General features: G+C 42.5%; 1 protein-coding gene across 1 annotated transcript in view; it reads right to left on the reverse strand.

Annotated features, from left to right (window-relative positions):
• The window catches only part of CNKSR3 (CNKSR family member 3), a 61,800-nt gene that overhangs the window by 10,548 nt on the left and 24,219 nt on the right, over nt 1–27,033 (reverse strand). The window contains exons 2-8 of the mRNA XM_083607977.1: nt 24,383–24,546; nt 15,437–15,639; nt 13,282–13,369; nt 10,527–10,568; nt 8,355–8,474; nt 6,260–6,319; nt 1,028–1,096 (exon numbers count right to left, since the gene is read on the reverse strand). Coding sequence (XP_083464103.1) covers nt 1,028–1,096; nt 6,260–6,319; nt 8,355–8,474; nt 10,527–10,568; nt 13,282–13,369; nt 15,437–15,639; nt 24,383–24,546 — 746 coding nt within the window. The remainder of the gene's footprint in view (nt 1–1,027; nt 1,097–6,259; nt 6,320–8,354; nt 8,475–10,526; nt 10,569–13,281; nt 13,370–15,436; nt 15,640–24,382; nt 24,547–27,033) is intronic.

A 27,033-nucleotide genomic window follows, 5' to 3' on the forward strand; every position in this document is an offset into this window, starting at 1 on the left:
TTGCTTGTTAGTGAAACTAGGATGGATTTTTATAAAGTATTACAATTTAAACAGTTTATTTTCTGTGAGTTGTTTTGAGCATAAATACATCTGTGGAATATGTGGCACATATAAACAAGCTGCCAAAAACTATGATAGGGAGTTGGCTCATTTAAGCAGGGACGGGGAAGTTAGACAGCACATGGTCCCCAAATCAGTAGCAGTGACTGCTGAGCAGTGGAAACCTTCAACTGGCAGCAAAGGCGCAGTCTGCCATTTTCCCTACCTCACCCATTCTAGCCCCGCTCAAAGGCGCAACTTTGTGCATGTGCCTAGAAAGGGCACTCACAGGAAATGGCTGCCATCAGCTCACCCAACCCAGGATATCCCTGACTAAACAAAGAAACAGTTCTAGATGCTGGTATTGCTTGACTGTTCAGCCCAGAATTTTCCAGAAGAGTTGGGATAGCAGATTCTTCTGACTCTACCTGCTTCCATGAAGGAAATTGCAAGCTTTGTGTGGAAGAAGGTATACAACAAGAAGGATGGAGAGTCTTTCTTACTACTGTTTCTTGACCTGAGTTCTACCCACTATAAGTGGGTCCTGCCTCCAGAAATCTATAGTTATGTTCCAGGCCCACATTTAGTAAACTTTTCATTTAGTGAGCCCTATAAAACATCTAATCATTCTTAAATAGCCTCAGTACTCGATGTTTTCAAACGGAATTGCATTTCTCAGGATTTTTATTTTTAAAACAAGCTTAAGGGAATAAACTGATGGGAAGCTCATTCTTTCCTTAATCAAAATGTTTTATGACCAACCTTTTATAAAAAGTTCTAGCTGAATTTATAACATGAACTTGCTATTCTAGGGAAAACTGGCTTAATGGGAAAAGCACCATTCCAGCATTAACCCCCCCCCCCAAGTATTTAATTGAAAAGGTCAGTCACTGGTAAATGAAGATTAAAATCTGTCTTGTGAGCTTGCTCAGACTCTGAAAATTGCTTGGCTAAAAATAAAGGGAAACAAGAAATGCCCTTTACTCACCACAGTCTGGCGATTCACCTGGATCACTTCATCGCCTGCATGAATTTTCTGAGACCTATCAGCTGGAGACTGCAGAGGACAAAAAGAGGAGCGCTGAAAACTACTAAACAGCTCCTTAGTTGTTGTTTTTTTAAAAATTAAAAACCGAAGGATGACCTTTACAGAAAAGCCAAGCAGATAGACATGCCTGTGAGATTTCTATGCAAGTTACAGCTGCCATCTCCATCACTAGACATCACAACTATCAATTAAATAACCAGCAAAAGGCTGGTCAATATGGCAGGTGAAGTGTGAGAGCAGGAAGGGCTTGTCTGAGAACATGGAACCCAGGTGGTGGTAGGTTCACACCACTAAGTGTGTGGCACTGAGAACAGGATCACCCAGCATTTTCAGATGGAGGGCAGGTTTTGCTATCAGCTCAACAATGCATCGTAATGCTGCTCTTTGCCATTCGCTCCTATAGGGACAACTAGCCATTTCCTTATATTGGAGATCATCACTGGGAGCAGCCAGTGGTGACCACACCAATAACTGAGAATAGCGCCTGCTTCTATCTACATAGTCCCACCTTTATATTTGCATAGCCACACCTTAGGTTCTATTTCAAGGGCTCCTCTATATAGTGCAAGTGAACGTTTGGGACTGGCATATCCTTTCTGTACAAAACAAAAGCAGCAGCAAGTGCCCGAAACTGTTGAAAACCACCCCGTGATCTTAACCAATAAACCCTTAATCAGATTTTAGATGTTGAGCAAACAAAACAAAAGTTTGCCTAAGGTCTCACAGGGCCACAAACTCTGCTGTGATTTTCTGCTGCCAAAAGCAAAAGCTCCTTTTGGCTAACCTGGCTTGTCCTGATGCGAGAGGTCAAGCAGAGCTTCAGCAGGAACAGTTTTTGTACCATCACAAGGATGAGCAATGCAAAGCTTAATCCTTGACACACAGGTGTGAAAGGCGCAGGAGTCGCAGGAAAGGAACACAAGGAGCTTCTTCGGCTATACTATCCTTGACTGTCTGTCCAACTAGAGCTGAACTGTCCATTCCAGTGGTGACTGGGGACCATTGGGACTGGCAGGGCAGAGTTCTATAAGCCTGCTGAGTTCTGCAAGCAGCAACACCGAGACCAAGGAGGAGGAAGCTTGCAGGCAGTGCCGCCCCACAGACTGGTTGTAAGAAGGCAGGTTGGTGAGGTAGCATCTCATTCACCATAACAGACCAACCTCCACTGGTCCACTCTTACTGCCAGGAGCGGTCCAGGATTGCAAGGAAAGGTCTTCCCCATCCTTTTAACTAGAGATACCAGGGATTGAACCTGGGACTTTCTGTGTTTCCACTGAACAACAGCCCCTCCATGAAGTCTCTTTGCATCAGGAACTGGCAAATCTACTCTGACTGCTAGAAAGAGGGTGGTGGGGAGATAAAGACAAAACCAAAAAACACACCCAAACACGGAATAAACCTCTAAGAGTGCTACAAGCTCCCAACCCACCAAACAAGACATAGAACACTTAGTAGAAAGCCTTTTCTTTCACACAAACCACACAGAAAGCTTCAGACACTCTGAGATCTGTAATTTTTATGTACTGCTTAAGAACTTCCATTATTAAGCAGAATGTTTAATAAAATAAAATATGCTGTTTTGGGTTGTTGTTGTTTTTAAAGGAGTTACTGGCTGATGCAATCACATCACTTGTGTATCTAAGGAATATGAGTCACATGTTCACAGTCAGCAGTTGATGGTGCTACAATCAAGTGACAACTTGCATGGATTTTACCAGGGTCAGAGAACCTCAGGCGTCCCAGATGTTGCTGGACTCCAAATCCCATCAACCCACATCCAAGGGTCAGGGATGATGGGAAGATGTAGTCCAGCAATCACAAATTCCCTATCTCTGGATTAAATTGTTCTCACAGATCCAACAGAGTCTTAGTATTACCCTGCATCACTTCCTCTAACTGCAAACTCCGGTGGCAAGTGCCAAAAGCAATTTGGCCAAAAAGGGGCTACTGTGAAACAAGGAATAGATATGAGCATGTTCAGGAGAACCCTGAGGTTTGCAGGGGATACTCAGAAGAGTAGCCCAAGGGTGACCGAGCAGCCATGGAATACTGAGCTTTACTTGAAAAAGAAAATGAACTCTCCTCAAGGGAGACATGGCTGACTGGCTCCCTAAGCCAGGCATGTCCAAAGTCTGTTTTGGGGGCCTAATCCGGCCCGCCAGTCGGTTTAATCTGGTCCCTGTGGCAGTTTATTTCCTGGGGTGGAATCCTAAAAAACCCTTAACAACTTCAACCCTAAAAAAAGGTCAAGAACTTGGGTCGGCCCCTACGGCCCTTCACTTCATCAAATCTGGCCCTCTTTGAAAAAAGTTTGGACACCACTGCCCTAAGCAGAAGCATTCCCAACTGCAACATGTCGTCGTGGGTCCCATTTGTCATCTCAGATTTTAAGGGAGGCAGCTTACATATTTCTGTTGTGAGTCCTTGGATCATAAATTCAAGCAATGGTAATGAGCCCCAGTCTGTGTTGCAAAAGAGTCACAAACCAAAATTCTTTTGACAGAATGAGAGAGAGAAGAACTGTTGCAAAAAAGGGGGTGTTTTCATTACTTGTTGAGGCACAGCTAGGTAGCTACATGACACAGTCATGCTGAAAACCTATAAATCTGAGGAAGAGATTTAAGGCACAGCATGGACCAGGCAGGGAAAGCTTCCCCTACGTGAGCTTTCCCACCTGAAACTGCTTAATCCTAGCACTTTTCTCTCAGCGGGGGTCACCTCCGAAACACAGGGCCACCCCAGGGGGAAGGGAGACAGAGAAGTGGATGAAGTCATTTCAGAATGGGAAGTATGGAGGAAGGGAACAGCTTCCATATCACGCTTTAGAGCTACGTGTGCACACAACTTTCTATATAACAGTAACCCAGTTATATCACATGGTCTACCACTGCCGTATACTTAGGCCCTGACAAAGCAAAAACACTAAGCGAGCCTTTCCCAACCTCACTCTCTCCAGTTGTTTGCTGGACTCCAACTCCCATCAGCCCCCGTCACCATCACCTATGCTTGGGGATGATGGGAGTTGCAGTCCAACATCTGGAGAGAACAAGGTTGGGGAAGGCTGAACTAAACCAACTGGGAGTTTTAGCAGAACACCCCCCCCCAAAAAAAAACCCCTTTAAAAACCTTTAAGAACAATAGATTCTAAGACATACAATTTTAGTTTTTTCTGCTGCTATACCCCTGAACACCACGTTCCTTTTGTTTTAAAACCTGTCTCTATCACACATGAAGCATTTTAGTTTGCATATTCTTTATTCATCTAATAAAAAGCTTGCAAATTTAACTAGATTTCTCTTAATCGTAGGGAACATGCTGCAGGGTCAATTACGTGTACTGAAAGATAGAGGTGTTATAAAAAAAACTTTTATCACAAATATCCTAACTAAGCCTGTTGTCTGCCTTGTTAACTATCAGCAAGCAGCAGTTTGGCACCTAAATATTTACTCTGTTCTGTCCAGGAGACAGCACTCTCCTGCAGCTGTTGCTTTAAATGTCTCCAATGCCATTATGACCACTTCACATCCAGTGATACTCCTGACATCCCACTCATAGAGAAAGGAAAAGGTACTAAGCTGATGCGTGACTCATACAACTGAAACAAATGTCTCATTTCCTCTGTTCCCTTATCAAGGGAAATGGAGGACAGGACAATCCCCTTGGGCTACCTGGGATGAGAACTAAAAGCCTCATTAGGAAAGACTCCCTCACCTTTCACCATCTGATCTGACGCATTCTGGGGGCAAAAACTACAGCAGCAGCATCTTCATAAAAGAAAGCTATTGGGAAAGTGAGGCAAGATGCCTGGGAAGACAGGGAACCTCCAGTGGGCACCTCCCTTTTCCCTTGGAACGGAAACACCTATTTGGCAAAGAATCCGACAGATGATCTCTCCGAGTACGCAATCATAGACGTCCAAAAATGTGCACTGCGCATACCAAGGAATATCTGTCAGGATTACGAAAATCTGTTTGCAAAAGCTCTCAACGAAACAAACAATACAGCGCTCTAGGCTTGCATTATGAGTGTTTGCAAGATGACTGGAAAGCTCTGTTTGGGTCAGATCATTCCCACCAAAAGCAGGAAATCACAAGCCGTTAAAAACAACTGGGAAATCCTGTCACCTGACTGGAATCGGACACGTCTCGCTCCTCTTGAACAACTCAAGAGCTTTAATATCTACCATCTCAGACTCTCCTTTATCTACACTATTGGATGGACAGTGAATGAGAAGCAGCAGCAACTGCAATGTCTAGTCTCCACGTCTGAAAGGAATCATTCTACTAATTGTAAATCACTTGCTCCTCTATGGAGATATGCAGTCCCCAAGAAAGGAAGCTAGGATTTTTCAAGCAAGCTCTAAGAGAGATAAAGGAGATCCAAAGGTTTATGACCGCTAACCTGCTGTGTTTTCTTTAGGGAAGGAGGGAATCAGTAACAGTCTGCATGCTTATAAAATTCTGAGATATATGTGCCACGCAATCCAGGAACTTTTATTCAAACTGTAACTCAAAGTCATCAGATATTCTGACAGATTTAAACACTTGCACATGTATAAGTTTTTAAAGCTTTACAATCAGCATCAAAATCTGTATTTTCATTCCCAACTCTGCCAAGCGCTGTCTTTCAGCTCAGCAGAAATGTTATCATTCAACCAGCCTTTCCCTTTTGACCATTCAGAGGTTTTGCAATTAAAAAGATCTGTTTCTGTTATCTTGAAAAATGTGTTTGTCCCAGGAAGCAAATGGAATCTTACATTCTATTACTAGTCTAAACATCCTGCTGCTGCTTTTATAAAGGACAGAGCACATTATGGAAGTACATATTTGCTCAGCCAGCATTTACTAGACCAAACACTATAAGCGCTTTACTCAACAATAGTTCTGGTAATTCCAGTTATTTCAAACCCCAGCGGCATTTTGAAACGCTCTTCTCTATTTGCATACTGCAAACTGAACTAAGGGGTTGATATTAGACAGGCAGACACCATCAGACAAGCACACACTTAATTACCCCAGTCAATGATAAGTTAATGATAATGTTGCAAAACCCAAATAAATAAAAATATGACTTCGGAATCTGCTTTTAATCAAGTTGGCTTCTTGGATCTCATCTTCATCTAAGATAGCTTTAATTAATTCTGTTTGGAAGAAAACATTAAAAAATACTCACGTTTTCTGTTGTTCCAGTAACAACATGCAATCCGTCGTAAGTAGATTTTATATACATTCCCTAAGATGGATAGTTAAAAAGATAAATTTAGCACAACAGTACAGTGGTGCCCCGCAAGACGAATGCCTCGCAAGACGGAAAACCCGCTAGACGAAAGGGTTTTCCGTTTTGGAGGTGCTTCGCAAAACGAATTTCCTATGGGCTTGCTTCGCAAGACGAAAATGTCTTGCGAGTTCCTGCGGGGGTTTTTTCTCCCCCCCCCTTTTTCCCAAGCCGCTAAGCCGCTTATCAGCTGATCCGCTAAGCCGCTAAGCCGCTTAACAGCTGATCCGCTAAGCCGCTTAACAGCTGATCCGCTAAGCCGCTTATCAGCTGATCCGCTAAGCCCGCTAAGCCGCTAATAGCGCTAAGCCGCTAATGGGCTTGCTTCGCAAGATGAAAAAACCGCAAGACGAAGAGACTCGCGGAACGGATTCTTTTCGTCTTGCGAGGCACCACTGTAATTATAGCGCATCCACAATTATATTGAGGCTCTATAGAGACAACAATTTATGAAGAGCAACTTTTCCCATAATCCCACTCTGGCACCAGTCCCAATGAAACACTGTTTAACTGTGTAAACCCAGTCACCAACCATTTTGGACTCACGGACACACTGAAGAATTTGTCAGTGGCATCCAACACATACCGCAAGCAAGCGGACACCACAAACTATTTACTGATATCAATAGAATGCTGCTTTCAGGTCTAATTTCAGCAGTGCGACAGGCCAGGAGGCGGGGTGCAGTGGACACCAAGAAAGTCCTCTGGGGGCACCATAGCGGCCACCCCTGGTATAAAAGGAGTGAGAGAGTGTCTCACTGCAGATAAGGGAAAAGTTCATCAATTCAAATCCTCTTTTCTAATGGGAACTGCTTATCTTGAGTCTCATGCAACTCAACAGAATAGCAAAACTGACAAGAAGGATCTGATCTAGACAATTTTACTCCTAGGGTGACCTGGATAAAGAAAAAGTCTTGCAAGGCTGAACCAAGGATTCCTTTTGGGTTTCCCCTTCAGTCCTTTAAAGAATTGCATGTGAAGGTATAGAATCATAGAATTGTAGAGTTGGCAGGGACATGATGACTGATAAGAATGCATCCTTTTGTGTAGTTAAAATAAAATATTTCCCCATCATCACACGTGCACACACAGCTCCAAGTCATTGTGGAGGTGTACTATCCAATAGGTGTCCATGAGAGCAAAACCAAAATATATTTTTAATCTGTGATATTTTAGTGTATTTTTGGTTTCTATGGAAGCCGCCCAGAATGGCTGGGGAAACCCAGCCAGATGGGCAGGGTACAAATAATAAATAATAATAATAATAATAATAATAATAATAATAATAATAATAATTATACACATTTGTTGCCAGGAGCTATTTGCAGCTTTTTCCCATGAGCTACACAAACAAAAATTGGCAAAAACAGTTTGACTCAGAGACCCTGATTGGCTGGGGGACAAACTGACAGACAAGATGAAAACACAATATGGTAATTACCCAAGGTATATAACAATGCCTCCTGAAAACCTGTTGTCTGGATACAACATAAGCAACCCTTCTTGATAAACACACAATACATGCAGAATTCAGCTATTTTTTGGTGCAAAACACTTTCTGAGGAGGGTATACACCACTCAAACAGCTCTGCTTACCTCGAACTTATTGCCACTGAAAGGGAAAGGTCTTTATTGTCTAGTTTTTACATTATTAAACTAAATAACTTGTTCCTTCTGTCAACATCTTGACATTTGTATTCTTAGTAATGTTACAGCTCGACAGCAGCAGTAATGGCTTCCGTACAAAGGTATCAATGCTAGTATGGAGCTCTCTGTTGTAAGATCTTCTCCACCCCTCTAGGTACACAGGGATACTGAACGGTAGGATCCCCTATTCTTTGTAGAAAAGATTGGAAGTTCCTGTGCAAGTGGAGCTCTGGAACTCACACCAGTTTCATCACATTAGCCTTCAAGGACTAGGCCACTATAAAGGCACTTGAAAAAATGCTAAGTGGGCAGCAATTCAGGATTTGAGGAAGGAAAACATTCTTACCAGGCCTTCCCCAGGTTTGATGTTAGTTAAATGAACCTCCTCGAGACACGCACCCTGGCTCATCAACGGATCAGTTGTAGATCGGATTGTCTTATCGCAAATTCCATTTAGAACCTTGGACTAAAACAAAGGAAGAGCACCAGGATTACTTTTGGAATTGTTTTTTGCCTTACAACAAAACGCAGCCCCTCTGTCCTTCCCACAAGTAAAGGGGTCACTGCATCCAGATTTATAGGCTGCAGCAGCTGCCAGCACTACCTTTCATCAACTACATCTGGTAAGAAAGCTGCTGGTCCTTTGTGACATATTCAAATCCTGCAGCCATAATTCAGGCCTTTGTAACTTGAAGCAAGGCCACTAATGAGCTCCACAAAGGGCTGCTCTTGTTTACAGTTGGGAAGCTTTGGATACTGAAGAGCACAATGGCCTACTCCCTAAAGGAAGAGGGTCAGAGCATCATATGCACCGACGCCTTGTTCAGAGTCCAATTGTATATGACCTTTAAAGCCCTAAATAGCTCAGATTCTTGGAGACTCCCTCCACTCTTAAATCCTAAGACTTTCATCATCACTGATCAAGAACATTGTCTCAGTTTTATCACTTATGCACCAAATCAGAAAAAAGGGAATGCAAATGTGCGTTTTCTTTGTGGTTCCCCTCAACAATAACATCCTTTCCCCCTGGAATCTCACAAAAATCCACATTAATTAAGAATTTCTCCCCTCCTCCCCCCCCCCCAATAAGCATTTAAAGACTTTTCTATTTGGGTACGGTTAATTAGATCCATGCAGGTGGAATTTTTAATATTTTATTTTTAATTCATTTTTTTATTTTTCACTGTTAGGTAAGCTGCCTTTAATTCAAAATAATGATGTATGTTTGGGGTTTTTTGTTGGGCGGGGGAAATTAAAATTTATTGTAAAACAGCAATAAAAAGTTAAAGATTCACCAAACAGCTAATACATACAGGATGGTGTCTTGACATTCTGAGGACAATGTAGGCAAAGTGAGAAGGAGCTGTTGTAAAGTTTAGCAGTGCAGCAAACACTTTGCATACACAAAACCCCTAAGCAAGAGCTAGGGCATCTCATTTTTAAATGGATGGCAGCCAGCAAGGTTGTGAAAAAGAAGAGCCCCATGACCTTAGAAAAGGCACTGACAGACAAAAAAAATGGGTGGGATGCATGGCGATAGCAATCTGACTCAGTATACGTAATATTCAACAAAATGAATAACACACATGCCATTTTTTACAGTTAAATAAATAAATAAAAGCAAAAACAAAAAGTGTAGTAACCACTGCAATGCATACATGGAAGGGAATATGGAAAAATTGGGGGGGGGGGTGGACGGTAAAATACTCTTAATTGTTCTATGTTCGATTGAAATGTGTGTGTGTTTATTTTTAGCTATTGTGAATTCCTAAGCATCTATCAGCAGGCGGAAGGCCTTATCAAAGAACACAGCCTGATTCATGCCAAAAGCAGGAAGAGATGATTAACCACTGCAAAAATATAACAAGCATGTCAATGCATCCCTCTTCCAGTCACAAGACTGCTGCAAAAATATTTGGGAAAACTCCCTTTCAGACCAAGTGCAATTAGAAACCATAAGCAGTGCAGGTCTTCTGTAAGAACAAGGTACATTTGCTGCCACACTGACAGCTTTACTGCTCCTGGGCTTTTGAATGTTTGGGTGTCGAGACTTTTTCATGTGTCAGAATGCTAATGTATGCCTATGCAATAATGTTTGAAGAATCGGCCGGCAACTCCTTAGGCAAGCAAAACAAAATAAGCCCACAGTTTGTTACTTTAGTAATTCAGCAGTAAATTATAAAAAGTGGTGTGTTTCATTTATATACCTAGAAGCATAGCAGCAGCAATTGGCTTCATTCCACTTGCTCCAAGTGCCACACTACAAATGACTTCAGATCTCTTGCACTTCCTGATTCCCACTCTTCTCTATCACCCAATAAGGAACTTGCGCTTCTTCCCACGAGACACGGGGCAGAAGTTCCATCTCGGATGATAGAGAACACAGTGCAAACAGCACAAGGTACGTGAGCTCCGTTAACACACAAAGCTTCTTTTCAAATCAGCATTGTCTCTTAAGAGCAGTTTTGAACAGGAAGGCATTCAAAGAAAGAGTTTAAACAGAAACTTTTGCACTTACTACACTGAGAACTTTATCTTCCATTTCAGACACAGGACAGTCCTTTTTTTAAAAAAGAGAGAAAGCAAATATTCTATTAGCGGAAGACCCTTATGCAGCAGTAAACTGACACTTTTGACACTGCTGACTTGTACAGTAAGTCAAAGATGTGTGGAATACAGTTGACATTTAGATGCCTTTGGCAACGGTCCAGAGAGGCTTGCTCTCCATGCAGAAACAGTTACTCACTTGCAGCAACGATTCCCTCCATGCAAGCAGATTCTGCATGCAACTTCTACAAGAAAAACCCAGTGGAACCCAAGAAATCCATTTTACATTCGCAAGAAAATTCACAGGTGATTCTGGCAATATATCTGCACCTTCCATGATCTGATTCTGCTAGCAAGAAATATAAGCAGTATCACATCTGGCACACATGGTCCTCTCTATCACATAGCCTTTACTCACAAAAGGTAAAATGATTTGTTAAAGAAACAAGAGGGTTAAACAGAGGTCATCTAGCTCAGTATTGTCAACACTGGCTGGCAGCAGCTCTCCACAGTTTCAGAGAGGAGGTGGATGTTTTGCCCAGCCCGGGTGGCGCTGTGGGTTAAACCACAGAGCCTAGGACTTGCCGATCAGAAGGTCGGTGGTTCGAATCCCCGCGACAGGGTGAGCTCCCGTTGCTCAGTCCCTGCTCCTGCCAACCTAGCAGTTTGAAAGCACATCAAAGTGCAAATAGATAAATAGGTACCGCTCCAGCTGGAAGGTAAACGGCGTTTCCGTGCGCTGCTCTGGTTCGCCAGAAGTGGCTTAGTCATGCTGGCTACATGACCCGGAAGCTGTACGCCGGCTCCCTCGGCCAATAAAGCGAGATGAGCGCCGCAACCCCAGAGTCGGCCACGACTGGACCTAATGGTCAGAGGTCCCTTTACCTTTACCTGGAGACAGCAGGGACTGAACCTGGGACCTCTGGCATAAGAAGTGTGTGCTCCGCCACTGAGCTACAAGTCTTCCCTTTCAACATGCACTTTACAACATGCATTGTGCCTTTCATGAACAGAAGGCATTTCTGCTCACACAAGGGGGGCAGGGAGCTCTGATTTATGCTGGTTCCCCCCCCCCCCTTTAACAGTAGACTCTGACACTGGATCCCACTCTGCTCTGAAAGGTCTTCGAGTTTGGGAGGGGGCAATGTTTGGAAGCTGTGGCCAGGAAAGCTCTATTGCACCGGAGAAACTCCATTTGCACTTCTTGATTCAGAATGTGTGCACACATTTAAAGCCTTTGGTCATGTGTGTGTGTATGCTTTTAACACAAAAATAAAAGAACCCTCTCCAAATACACCACTGAAAGAATTCAAGCCAAAGTATTATTTACTCAGCAAAAACTACAAGGAGACTTTGAACTAAAAGAAGCTCATTTAGAAGATTATAGTGTTTTCTCTACTTTTGAAAAAATGCATAAGCAGAAATTTCAAGATGGACAGCCTAGCTTAAATCTAGGGGAGACTTTAAATATCTAGCATTCAATCCAAGATGGGAAAGGGCATGGCATTTGAACATCCATGTTGCTAAATTTTGGGCAACAATGCTACTACTTTTCAGGGAAGACTGCCTCTCAAAGTAGTTTACATTCATATAAATATATAACAGTAAAATATTTAAAACTTAACATTATCTTATTGTGTTTTAAAATTATAAAACTGGAGGAAGACAAAATAGGCCATTTAAAATGCATCTCAACATCCGCCATGTCCTAAATCAACCCCCAAAGGCCACAGTAAAGAAATGAGCATTTAAAGTATATTTAAAATAGAACCAGAGATGTGCCTCATCCACTATAAAGTTTTATAACTGAAGGGGCTACTGCAGAAAACACACATAGCTACACATAATGATAACTGGTTAATCACAAGACAGCCTTTATACCACACTGGTCGATAAAAAGAAGATTCAAATAAAGGAAGCATTACAAATTATCTAGGGAAGATTAATGCTTGTAAAGGTAAAGGTACCCCTGCCCGTACGGGCCAGTCGTGTCCGACTCTGGGGTTGCGCGCCCATCTCGCTTAAGAGGCCGGGGGCCAGCGCTGTCCGAGGACACTTCCGGGTCACGTGGCCAGCGTGACAAACTGCATCTGGCGAGCCAGCGCAGCATACGGAAACAACATTTACCTTCCCGCTAGTAAGCGGTCCCTATTTATCTACTTGCACCCGGGGGTGCTTTCGAACTGCTAGGTTGGCAGGCGCTGGGACCGAGCAACAGGAGCGCACCCCGCCGCGGGGATTCGAACCGCCGACCTGACGATCGGCAAGTCCTAGGCGCTGAGGTTTTACCCACAGCGCCACCCGCGCCCCTGCTTGTACATGGCCCAAATTTTCATAAAATGTGGCTCACATACCCATGCAATAAAATGCTGCAGAGTAACTGGGTGACTTATAGGTGTGGAGTTTTACAACAAGCTAAATTAATAGCCTTACCAAGTAAATAATTCCTAAAAACAACACTGGGAGGGTTTTGGTTTTCCCCCCAGTGTCGACTGTGGGAGGCCAGAGCAACAAAACTTGGCAACGGTCTCCATACACCTGCTTCCTCTAATGATTTCTAAAAATCCCCAGGACTCCAATTTGTTTCTGTTACCAAGCTACATGTAAAATTGTATTGCGGTTACTTCCACACACCCAACGTTTTGCCCTCCTTTTTGTAAAATGTGGATGGAACAAGGTCAAATGGAGATTGGTTGGTGGGTTATATACACAGTGCATCAACTGACCTTCTGAACAGTGGTAGTAAGATCCAAGCAGAGCTGAATGATTTTGTTCTTAGTCACAGAAAAGTCAGCTATCCCTGTAAACGGCGTCCTGTGGTAAGAAAAGAATGTGTCTTTAAGAAAAAAGAGAGGCCACACAACAGTGGTCATTACCACAAGCTTAGTATATTTAATAACAGGTCTGCTATAAACTCCCGTGCTTCTTGTTTTAAAAGAAAACCCTTTTAGTTAGGTCTTAACTCTTTTTATGGCTGCTTACAATGACCACACTTATGCCCTAATCCAGAAATCGAAAACTCTGCTTGCAATGAGTTCTCATCTCACCCGGTTCCTCTGATCACGGGAAAGTCGAGGTTTGTCCCACTTTTACCTTGTGCTTTGCCAAAAGTGGTGGTGTAAGGGCAGAAAGGGGAAAGCAAACCAGGATAGGCCACAACATATAGTAGCCCTGAAACCAAGTAACTGGTCCACAGTATTCAAAAGAAAGATTTGCGATGAAGTTATTACATATTTACATACTACATAATACTAAGACAGTCTCTAAGCAGTTCACCAAACAACAAATACAATACAGTGGTACCTCGGGTTACATACACTTCAGGTTACAGGCTCCGCTAACCCAGAAATAGTACCTCGGGTTAAGAAATTTGCTTCAGGATGAGAACAGAAATCCTGCTCCGGCGGCGCAGCGGCAACAGGAGGCCCCATTAGCTGGTGCTTCAGGTTAAGAACAGTTTCAGGTTAAGAACGGACCTCCAGAACGAATTAAGTACTTAACCCAAGGTACCACTGTAGGCACATACTGTATTAGAAACAATGAAATTGGGAAGGGCGGCCGGGGGGGGGGCGCAGACTACAATATAATGTGGATGAAGAAAGAATGCAGAGAGCTGCCAGTCAACAGCTCCAAGCCCTGGTTAAAAACAAAATCCATTCCAGCTTCTCAACAAGATCCTGTCATTTCCACAATCTCTCTCATGATGTCTCTTCCTGTCACACTATCAGGGTTCTTTGGAGGGCTGGCAGGATGTGAGAGACTTTTGTGTTTATCTCGGGCCTCAAACTGGGGAAATATCCGCAACTGTCTCCATAGATCAGCCTTCACCAACCTGCTGCAATCCAGCTGTTTTTGGACTACAATTCGTATCTGCCCCTGGCAGTACAGTCGTGCTCGATGAGGCTGATGGGAGTTGCAGTCCAAAACAGACTGCAGGCACAAACTTGATGAAAGCTACCTTAACTTATCAACAGTATTAGCCAGAAGATGAAAGGAATGCTTTCTGCCTCCCAGCCCTTCACTTCTCTGGGGCGACTCCAAATTCCCTTTTATCACATAGTGGAGAAACAGAAAATTCAGGCTGCAATCCAAAACCACTTACCTGCGAGGAAACCCCACTAAATTCAATGGGATTCTTTTCTGAACAGCTATGTCTAGGATTTCACTGTAAGTCATGGAATGATTATATTTCATTGTTGTTTTAAGGGAATTTGGGTCAAGAATGGCCCAATGCAAAGTGGCAAACTTCCATGTAATCTTTCCTTGCAGTAGCATATGGGAATACAGTACCACTTTGAGCTGCAATATTATTTACTGTACTTTAAAAAAAAAATTAACAGGATTTATATACCATTTAATCGTCGAAAACTCTACACAGTTTATATGAAGATACATTAAAATTGCTGATAAAATCAGATGTTAAAAACGAGTTAGCCTAAAAATAAAATAAAAATCAGCAGCTTTAAAAATATGCATTATAAAATAAAACTAGATATTAAAATAAGTGTTGTATTTACATATCTGTATAGACTTGCTGAAACAAAGCATTTTTAACAGGCACCAAAATAGTACAGCGAAGGCACATGCCTAATATCAATAGACGGGAGTTCCAAAGTGGAGGTGCTGTCATGCTGAAGGACACTTGGAAAAGTGCTACTTCCACACTTAAGATACTGCAAGATAAATGTTAATTGTAAACAAAGAATCCCAGGAAGGCAAGCAAGGAGAAATGTCCCAGCTTCCCTTTAAAGTCTGCCTTGCGGGGGGGGGGGGGGGGAGGGAGGGAATGTTTTTGGGGGGTTGGAGGAGGGAATACAGATTCTTAAAAGATATGGATTACCTTCTTATTGTTTGTGTTTAAAAGCATACAAGATATCCTACCTGTCCAGCCACGTCAGCAAAGCCTTAGCAGCACCAATAAGCTCCACCACTGAGGTAAGGAATTCATTAGGAGGCTTGCGTGAGGTATTTCCATCATAATTTGAACTTTTCCTCCGGCTGCCAATGTAGTTTTGCAGATTGTTGGAAGAAGCTCGTAGCTTAAGAAGCAAGTTCTTCATGTTGTCCGTTTCGAGGCCATAATTCTGTGGAAGAGATTTTAATTTTATTTCTTTATTTAAGCAGCAATCATGTCTTTTCAAAGTATTTTTGAAAGCATGAGGCAAGCCGCCCTACAAAGGTGTTGGTAGTTGTCACGTGTCACATGTGTTCTTCCAGCATCCATCTCTTGGGCACATATGTATATATTCTTCAAAACATTAACAAGCAAACAAACAGCAACCTTAAACACAGTTTGCCGAATTTGGTCCTAGTTTGCAATCCTGAATTTGCAAACCCTAGTTACCCAGGTTCAGTTGAAATTGTAAAGTATGGTTTGTTGAGAGTAAGTGGTAAATTCACAAAAGTGTAGGGCAGGGGTCGGCAAAGTTTTTGTGGCTTAGGCCAGTTCACCATCCCACAGACACCACAGTGGGCCGGAGTGCGTGCACAAACGCATGTGCAAACGGTATTTCCGGTGCTCCTTCTGGTGTGGAGGAGGCTTGTGCAGCATCCTATTGGCTGCAGGAGCTTCCTACAGCCAATGGGAAGCCAACCAGCATCGCAGAAGGCGGTACCCGCTCTGTTCTGTGCCAGTTTAGCGTGACGCATGAGAGCCAACCGAGTGGGCGGCGGGGGTCCACTGGGGCCTTAGGTTGCCGACCCCTGGTGTAGGGGGCAAAGGGAGGAAGCAGTATACAAGCTAGGGGCTTCTGTGTGTAATGCCACCCCCCCACACACACACACACCCCTATTTCAAAAAACTGCTTTAACCATAATTTGAGGCTGGTTTCTGTTTTCCTATGATGCAGTTCAAGAGCTATGAAAACTTCAAAGCTGGATGCAGCCAAGACCACAGGCAGACATGTACACAGGCAAATGATAAACTTACAATTCTAGTCCCTAAAATTCTATCATCTGTACACAGCCAGCAATTGAGGATAAGTTTTTTTTCTACATAAGGCAGCTCTCAGGCACTAAGAGGTTTAATAAATAAAGCAAGCATTTAAACACAGTAGTAATGTAAACCAACCACCTTTCAAAATTACATATAAACAAGCATGACAAGTTGTTCCAATGTGAATCCTCCATCAGTTTTTTTCCATTCCCTTTTATAGGACACCAAGAGATTTGTTTTTGTTATTATGCTGCTTTACCTCCCACACGCTTTAAATCCGGTTACTGGCCAAGTTCTTCCAGCTATATATACAAGCCAACACAGGCACTCTTTTCTATTAACCCTCAAATGCTGCTAATGGGCAAGGAATCCCCTCTAAACATCACCCCCTCTAAGAAAGGGTAAAAACGCTCAACAGTGAGCCACTGTTTGGGTCAAGCAAGTTGCAACAATCATATGGCACGAAACAAAGAGTTTTCTGAGTTGCTGATTCTCAGGGTCTATATTTCAAATAATTAGGCGTCATTATAAAATGAGGGTGTAACTGCATGATTAACTCCTGCAAGCAATTATGCAATGAGGAACAACCCATTATTCCAATTTATGTCTGCATTTGATCGTCATGCTAAACTGTAGCCCAGCGTGATGTGACTGAGCCACAGCAAGCCTTGGGCGTTTGTTTTTACCCTTCTCCACATGTGACTGGGAGGAGGAATTTCGGTTTCCGCTTACTTAACCACAGCTTGCCATGTCATCCAAACATGGAACTGTGGTTATGCTTAACTATGGTTAGTTTCAGCAAGCTCACTTTGAAGCTGGTGAGAAGATTACATGTTTTAAACCAGGTTAGCGGAGAGGGAGGATAAAAATCAAATATTTTTTAAAAAGAAATATTTAAAAATCAGATGTTTTTACTTAAATTGGATTTTTTTATTTAAATTGGATTTTTAAAATACAGTGGTGCCTCGAGTTACAAACGCCTCAGGTTAGAAACGCTTCAGATTTCAAATTCTGCTAACCTGGAAGAGTTACCTCGAGTTTAGAACTTTACCCCAGGATGAGAACAGAAATCGTGTGCCCGTGGCGCAGCGGCAGCAAGAGGCCCCATTAGCGAAAGCACGCCTCTAGTTAAGAACAGTTTCAGGTTAAGAATGGACCTCCAGAACGAATTAAGTTCATAACTAGAGGTACCACTGTAAAATGCTTTTGGAGGAAAAATGTTTCTAAAGACAGTTTTCTATTTAAGTTACATTATAATCCAAAGGCTATTCATCAGGAAATAAAGATTTGTTTTAAGTTTTTCATGTGTACTAAAACTCAGTCTAAGGTTTGTTTTTTTTAAAAAAATCATTTAACCACATCAGTTAACAAACATGGATACATATGCTAAAATGTTATTGTTTTGTTAAATAAACTGTTTAAAATGATTATTTTTCTCCTTCCAATAAAGTACAGCAGAAAAGTTGTCCAAATATAAACAATAATTTTATAATTACCTGTCTTTGGATTTCTAATAGTATAACCAAATCAGTAATTTTTGATATAACTGTAAAAACTACACTGAAAATTTATTATTCCAAAAATGAAACCTTCATCTAGTTGTAAATATTAAGATTATAGCAGTAAGAATGAGTCTTCCTGTAAAAAAATGATTTAAATCAAGTCTTACTGACTAGTGATTTAAATTGTGATTTAAATTGATTTGATTTACATCAAATCCACCCTGGTAGCACGCTGGGGGTGGGGAACAGGACTGGAGCTGGTCAGCAGCACGGATTTTTATCTCCTGCAACCTCAACGTGCCATTTTTGGCAAGCGGGCAGGGCTACTCTCCTGTCAATCGCCTGATGTTACAATCAAACCATGTGACAATCAGCTGACTGTTGGGTCTTGCGGAGTGCTCTGCAAAGGGCTTTGCAGGCAGCTGCAACCCTGCTTTCACCTGAACCTTCCTTACCTGCCCCACATGTGTATGGCAGGTGGGTGTGGCTTGACCAAAATGTCCTCACAAGCAAAACATGAAGGCCCACACCTGTTTTAAGCTAACTATAGTTAGCATTAATGACAATTTATTAGAACCTGATGATCCAACAAGCCATGTAATAAAAAAATTTTTTAAAAAATTAGCAAAAGATTCTAAACTCCTACTCTCTGCCACACTAGAGGAGGGGAAGCAGAAGCCTATGAAAGCCAGATGTCATATGAAAATATGTTCCAAGAAGGTGGGGTGGGGAGAGATCATGACAGACATCAGGGCAGGCCAATGAAAGCTGCCCACAAGTGGCTTCTACCGAAAATCAGGGGCAAGCGAAACAGGTTTGCCCTGAGCTCAGTTATGAGAAGCAGATGGCACACATGTCTAAAAAGAAATGAGAGATCTTATATAGCATATTCCCTGCTGAAAATGGGTGGAATCCAATGTGTTTCTCAGCTGATGGAAGGTGTCCATCGGTGGAACAGTGAGTGAGGCAGTATTCAGCAATTCCTCCTTCTCCCTACAGCCCCCATCTCAACATGTGCTCCAGAGGCTTAGATATCACCCCTTAACAGATTTTGCAGGGCATGAGGGGCTGCCTGCAGGGGAATTATTAATATAATTAATTAAATTTGTTAGTCATTTTCTTGCCAGAGCAACTCCAAACAACTTACAGAACAGGGGTCAGCAACCTTTTTTACCTATGAGCCGGTCCACCGTCCCTCAGACCATGTGGTGGGTCAGACTTTATTTTTTTTGGGGGGGGGGGGAATGAACGAATTCCTATGCCCCACAAATAACCCAGAGATGCATTTTAAATAAAAGCACAAATTCTACTCACGCTGATTCCCGGACTGTCCGCAGGCCGGACTGAGAAGGCAATTGGGCCAGATGCGGCCCCCGGGCCTTAGGTTGCCTACCCGTTATAAAACAAAGCAAAACCACCAAACAAACAACAAAACCAAGGGGGGAGGTTTCTCGGTAGTGGAACACCCTCCCTTCAGATGTCAAGGAGATAAAGAACTACATAACTTTTAGAAGACATCTGAAGGCAGCCATGTACTGCTATGTTTTTTAATGTTTGATAGTTTACTATGTTTTATATATGCTGTAAGCTGCCCAGAGTGGCTGGGGAAACCCAGCCAGATGGGCGGGAGATAAATAAAATAAAATAATAAAATAAAACAATAATAATTGTTATTATTATCATTACATCATCATTATTATTATTATTATTATTATTATTATTATTATTATTATTAATACTTCAAGGGGAAGAGAAGGAATTGCCAAAAATTGTCCCTTTCACCATTCAGCTGACAAATGCCTTCCATCAGCAGAGCAACACCCATGCATTCCGTCCAGTATGCATGTTTGCAGAGTGCGTGAGGGAGGGAGGGAGGACTTGTGCATGTCCCAGCAGATAGGATAAGATAGAAGTTGTCATGAGCATGACCACTCAAGAATTGTGCATCTAAAAAGTTTGTTGGATTTCAGTTCAGTTGTGAGCAATGGTGACCATAGAGCACACATGCAAGCTATTTGGCCACTTCCTTACTAATAATTAAAGAAATCCAAGTAACTCAGAAGGAACATGCTAGGCAGAAATGTTTGTAATACCACCACAGTCAGAGAGTTACTCCCTTTCATGTTAACGGTTTAGAGAGTGGCACTCAATCTTAGAAAACTATAAATAGGCTATAATAATTTGTTTTCACAGCTCTACCTAGCAGAGAACAGTGTCCTCAGTTCACAAATAAGGAAACCTGAGATGGTGCAAAATGGAAAGTTAAATAGGAAGTGAGCCGTGGATAAACCACCCATGTTGGTTAAGCATAGAATATCAGCATTATAAAGTACCCACCACTTTCTCCACCTACCCTATACAAGTTTAGCAATCAAATTTCCAAGGAACTATGGCAAATAAGGTTAAAAACAAATGTTTTCAAAGTATTTTTTTTTAATGCGAAATGTGTGGCCCGTATTACTTTCTGTAGAAAAATATTTACATAGGCAATTATACAAAACATATCAGAAGCCCCTTTTCAGCTCAACACACCCTTTCATCATACACAGAGAAACAGCACACATCCCTGGGAACACACTAAGGTCAAACATTCCTGCCTTGTTAATCATTAATCTGAGTAGCTGCGGATCAAGTTGCCTTTGACAAGGTTTCCTAAAGGCTTATTATAGTTTACACAGACAGAATGCCGAGCACAGTAACCCATGCATCCCACAACATGAGTCGAAACAAGAGTCAGAAAAGCTAATATTGCCCCCCCTATATTTCAGATGTGGCACAGGAATGGTAAATTTATAATAAAATAAAAACTACTTCACACAATCCAATTATTTACTACCTGCAGAGCAGTTTAGAACAGAAGCAGCATCTAGGCATTTTTACTGCATTCATCTTTACAGAAGTTTGTTGCTCACTAATATATTACTATTAGTCCCTGGAACTATAGAGTGAAACTGCTTTGGCCTAGGGCTACCCAGCAAGTTCATGGGTAAATAGGGATTAACCAAGTTCAACTCTAATCCTCCTCTTCTCCTTGCCAGCAGCAATTAAATTTCCTGGAATGACACTTTAAAATTGGATTCGGGGTGGAGGGCCAACCCTGACATCCAGCTCTCCCCTCACACACACAAACTGGCCTCCCTGCCAGCCCTGATGCTACTCATCCCTGGGCAATGGGCGAATCTGTCAACGTCAGTTCCCTATTTCGCTTCGTCCAGTATTTCGCTTTTCCAATCTTAAATTTACTTCACCAAATTTCTGCAGCAATTTGCTATTCTTCTTAACCCTCAAGAAAGCTTTTCACCCTTTTTGTACGACTTTCTTCTGGTAAACACATTTCAGTATGCAGTTTTGACTAATACACACATATTTTTGCAAGCACGTTCCAGTATAATGATTTCTTACATGTTGCTTTTGCTGATATGTGCACTGTTATTATGCACAATTTCCCCTTAAAATAAGGTTAGTGAAAACAAGCCAACTTCACACTATAGCTTGCGGGTCACAGCTTGTCAAGCACAATGGTTGGAAGACATAACATGCCTTACCACTTTCTAGCAATTCCAAAATTACAACATATTCTCCCCTTCACCCTGATTCCAACATAGGGCAGGATGTCATTTTCGCTGAGCCAAAAGAACTTTCTTAAGCAAGGTCAAAACTTGCATTTATGAAGGAAATTAGGAGGAAATTGAAGAAGATAGAATAAAGCTTTGAGTCCTGGCAGACATCCAGTTCTGTTCGTTTTATTCCGTAAAAAAAAAAAAAAAAAAGTAGGAAGAATGCCCTCAGGTGGCCTTATCCATTATTCTAAGCAAGAGGTTGCCCAGTGATCTCACGATTTTACCAGATGCGTTCTGCTTACACGGCACTAGAACCCTAACTTTAGCACAGAGGACTGCACTGATGGTTGCCTAGTTAAAATACAGTGGTACCTCGGGTTACAAACACTTCAGGTTACAGACTCCACTACCCTGGAAGTAGTGCCTCGAGTTAAGAACTTTACCTCAGGATGAGAACAGAAATTGTGTGGCGGCGGTGCGGCAGGGCCCATTAGCTAAAGTGGTACCTCAGGTTAAGAACAGTTTCAGGTTAAGAACGGACCTCCGGAACAAATTAAGTTCGTAACCAGAGGTACCACTGTATCCTTCCTTAGCACTCTTTTTAAAAGCTTATGATACTTGCAACTGTATAATTGAGGAGGCGGTATTTAGGTCAGTTGCTTCAAACATAACACAGCTGATTTGTTACAAGTCACCTAATCTCTCCATCCCCTCCCCCTAGTTTACCAAGGGCAAATTATTTCTGTTTTGCCCCCTTCCCACCCCCCTTTCTGAAACATGAGCTCATTTTATACAAGGAGTCATAAAGCTCTGCCCATTTTAAGAAAAAATACACTCAAATACAAGAAGTGTTACATAATGAACGGAATGTAGCCGAGTAAGGGCAAAAAGAGTGACAGAGAATTATTTCCCACCATTCTTACGGATGAAACTCTATATACTTCTGGCACCGGTTCACAGCATTTGAACAAACACATAGCCCAAGTGTATCCCTGTCATAAACTGTATCCAACACAATATCGCTAACGCTAGAGGAATTAAAGAGGGAGCAGAGAAGGATAAGTAGAGAACCATGGATTCCCCCTATAGTATACCGTATGTGCTGTACCTATAGTCTCCAAAGGCAGGGAGCAGCCATAGGCCCATGGGAGCCCTCCTGCTCTTCTCTATATCTATCCCATTGTCAGACAGTGTCTGGCCACCCACAGCCTAGGTCATCTTAAAACAGAGAGTTGAACATTGCCATATTGGCCCCATCATTTTTCTGCTGAGCATCAGCAATCACAGCCATTGCTCTAGAGCCGTACCTTGGTTCTCCAACAGAATGCATTCCAGGAATCCGTTTGACTCCCAAGCCGTTCAAAAACCAAGGCGCAGCTTCTGATTGGCTGCAGGAGCATCATGCAGCCAATCGGAAGCCGCGCCGGACGTTCGGCTTCCGAAAATCGTTCGAAAACCAGAACGCTCACTTCCAGTTTTCAATCATTCAGGAGCTGAAACATATGAGTTCCAAGGCATTCAGCAACCAAGGTATGACTGTACTTGCATTTTTAAAAAATAAAAGAAATACAGCAGATACATCATGACAACAATGATGGGTTTATAAGTGTACAGGCAAGCTTGGAGTGCAGAGATGGGCCTAAAAGGACGCAGGAAATACCCCTATAAGCCATACATTGTCCCTTGTTATTTCTCATAACCAATATTTCCGGTAGGTCTCATTTGCTTTTGTTTATTAAAATATTTCTGAAAAGCATTCTGTGTCAATAACCGCTTACATGAGCTAAGGACAGGGGCTGTGTGCATAGGTGGGCAGCGTATGTGAGTGAGAATATGGGGTGGCTGCACTCAGCTATGGCATGCAGCTCTTGAAGGTTGGGCCAAGGGTGCTTGTGGTTCTTACCATGAAAGGTAAGTCATCCCTGCTTTAAGGCTCTAGAAAGTTTAGGGCTATAAACCAGTAGTTATCGCCAGCAATTTCCCTGAGTCTAGAAGCATATAGGGAAGTAGCACAGCTGAGCTTAAATTGGGATTACATGCTCTCTGCAATTCATCACTACCCCACCTATACAGGGCTGAGTGACAGCATTCTGCACAAGCTGCAGCTTCCAACAGTATTCATAGGCTCCTCCTCATAAAGTGCACATAAGAAGCTTGGCTGCAGACAAAAACAGAAGTCTGCCTAAGCATGAGCACCAGTGCTAAATATTGTCTGAGAAGCTATGCTACAGCAGCTCACCAGTCTAAGGAACAGCAGCCCCAGCCACTGGAGAATAAGGCAGGAACATAGGATCCAGGAGCACCTCTGAGATGCCAAACCTCGTCTACAGAGAAGGGTGTGGCTGACTTCATTTAAGACAGGCAAACCTGTTTGGCTCATTTTCTCAACTTCTTGGTCTTGGCTCAATTTTCACAACTTTTTGGGTTTTTTGGTTTGGTCTCAATTAAACATCAACAAGTTAAGATTTATTCAGTCTCAAATCATATTCAGGCATTCACTCCAGGAACCCACTGCAAAGGCTCCCCTAGTCTGAAATATTCACATCAACAGTACCAGTTCAGACTGGTGTCACCACTTAAACAACTGCCCTATGCATAACTGCAAACTGTATTTTACTTTTATTTTTTTGTATCAGCTTCACTTGACTACTGTTAAAAGAGACGTGAGGCCAGGATACTGGTCTGCCGTTTTACTCAACTTTACCTGGTTCACTCTTGATACAATCTGCTGTAGAGCTCAGCAGCTGCAGTTATCTCCCCTTTTGACAAATAATTCCATTAGCCAGCGTGAGAAAAACTCAAGAGATTTCAACACCGTATGTTTACTGACCAGTGCGCAGAGGAGATCCACAGCCTCTAAAACGAGCTCCTGGTGTCCAATCCGGGTGATACCCAACTCTTCAAGATCCTGGTGAGAAATCTGTAATAGCTGAGCACCATTTATCTTCTCGCGTTCAAATTTTTGGACATACTGCTGCAGGCAATCATCCAACCCTAAATAAGAAAGAAAAGTGTTGTAATTATATTGCTTTTATTTTTAAAAACCTACCAAATATCCAACACGTCTATTCTCTAGCTTAGTTATGTTAATTGAAATGTTAATTGAAATACTGAAAAAATACAGCCCCAGATCGCATGCCCTCTTCATCCATCATGATAAATGCTCTTTTGCCCTGGCCACAAGCCCAGTAGGGCTTAGGAAATAGCATTTCCTCTATTCCCCAACCCCAACAGCACTGCTCTGACTAGTAGCAATCCCTTGCACATTTACATGAGAGTAATCACATTCACCATAATGGGATTTGCTTCTGAGTAAATCTGCAAAGGGTAGCGCTGCAGGTGCTATCCAGTGCATCGCATTACGCCAAAAGGTAAAAAAAGGCGGTTTAGTCATGCATTACGCCTAACTCTAACTCTCCACAAATAATCCTGCAATCCTCTCTTCATCCTCCAACTTAATCACTCTTGCAATCCACCTCCAACCTCTCAGCTCACTTCTCACTAGGCCATTCTCCAGCATCACAACAGGACTTTGCAGACAAAAGGTACTGTGACCCTCCCGCTTGTCCTGTGCTGCAGTGCTATGATGCCATGGAGAATCTGAATAACCAAATGCTGAAGGAGACTGCAAAAAATGAACACCTGATTTTACAAAGCTCACAAGCAATACATGTTTAACCACTTCATCACTGCCAAAACAGTGTACACTTTCAAAATGTTACCTTGTTAGTGTCGAAACATAGATCAGAAGATATCATCTACTTTTTTAAAAGAAAGCCTATCTTGTTGTATACTCCCTATTGCAGATTTGTGAACAGAAATACTTTGTAGAGACTTGCACCCCTTCCATTTCCTCAATATCTCCAAGCAGGGTTGGGAAAGGCCAGTATCCGAAACTCTGGAAAGCTGCAGCCAGTATATAGTGCCCTAGATGAACCAGCAGTCTGATCTGGCACCTCTTCTGGGCAAGTACACTTTTTGGCAATGAATCTCTAAAATGGTCTCAGTTTCCCTGCTCAACAATCTGGGCTGTCCCCCTGGGAGTAGATCACAGTCTCTAGAGAGTTGGACATGCCTGCCTTATTACCCCAGCGTTGACTAGTCTGCCTGAGATCCTGAGAGTCGAAGTCAGTCAGATGGTTTTACCAACCGCTGCTACCTGATCATTTTGGACCTTTGGCATGTAAAGCATGTGTTCTACTGCTGAGCTGCAATTACCCACCCACCCCATTCATGCCCATTTCCAGTCTCCAACATGAATGAGGCAATTCTGAATAACAAATTCAGAGCCCTATTTAGAAGAAATCACAAACTTGGGTCCAAGCCACAGCTATTGGCTCCAAGTAGAACTTAAGTATCTACTCATGCGGTTGTAAGAGATATCACTGTATCAGGAACACACCAAAATGCTAAGGGAAACAGTGCAAGGCGCTATTAATCCGCTAGTCAAATGTGAAAAAGCTTCTTTGTTTGGGTAAATTCCTCTGCGGGACAGCAATCAGATAATCAGAACTGGGGCACGTAACAAAGAAACTCACAACAGATCAGTTTAGCAGAAACAACTTAAATTCTTAGGCAAGTTGTGCAATATGCTGAAGGCATTACTACCAGGCAGATGGCAGACTTTCAGTACTAGGGGTATCTTTTCCTTTACAACTTCACCAAGCAAATGCTTCACACTGAGGGTGGGGGTGGAAAATGGGTGGGAGTGTGGAGACGTCATATCTCATGCCAAGTTTCATCCACTTGCAACCCCAATTTAAACACTACATGTTGTAAAAAGTCAGTTGCGGCTCCCCCGTTTCTGTCAAAGACACCACAGAATGCTAACGTTCCTGATGAACAAGTAACATAACCATTTCTTGGCAGTGTTAGGGAAAATTACAAGCCTCCATCCAAAAAAGCCGACTTTCCTAGCCACCCACAAGATTACATCCTTGTGCTGTAGATTAATTAAACTCAGAATACTACTGCTTCCAGGCTTATACTTAAGTCACTAAACTGGATTAGAACCATCACTTTTCATATAAAAGCTACATCAAAAGAGTGGAGAGAGAAAAACGTCAGTTTTAAACCATTCATAATTACTGCTTTACATACACAGTCAAATTAAGTTAGGGGAACTCAATTATTCCCCAATCCAGTTATGCGCTCTGAGGCACATTCCCTCCAGTTAAATGAATGGGCAAGAAATCGACTTGCGCACCTGAAAATGCATCAAGTGATCTTGGCTTCCAAGGCTTTGGGTTAGCTACTCCTGCTTGCAGTTTTCCCCCTCACTCCCACCGTATTGTGTGAACTCTAACATACAGTGGTACCTCGGGTTAAGTACTTAATTCGTTCCGGAGGTCCTTTCTTAACCTGAAACTGTTCTTAACCTGAGGTACCACTTTAGCTAATGGGGCCTCCTGCTGCTGCCGCGCCGCTGGAGCGCAATTTCTGTTCTCATCCTGAAGCAAAGATCTTAACCTCAGGTACTAT

Source organism: Podarcis filfolensis (genome assembly GCF_964270895.1).
Source record: "Podarcis filfolensis genome assembly, chromosome: 3".
Lineage (NCBI taxonomy): Eukaryota > Metazoa > Chordata > Lepidosauria > Squamata > Lacertidae > Podarcis > Podarcis filfolensis.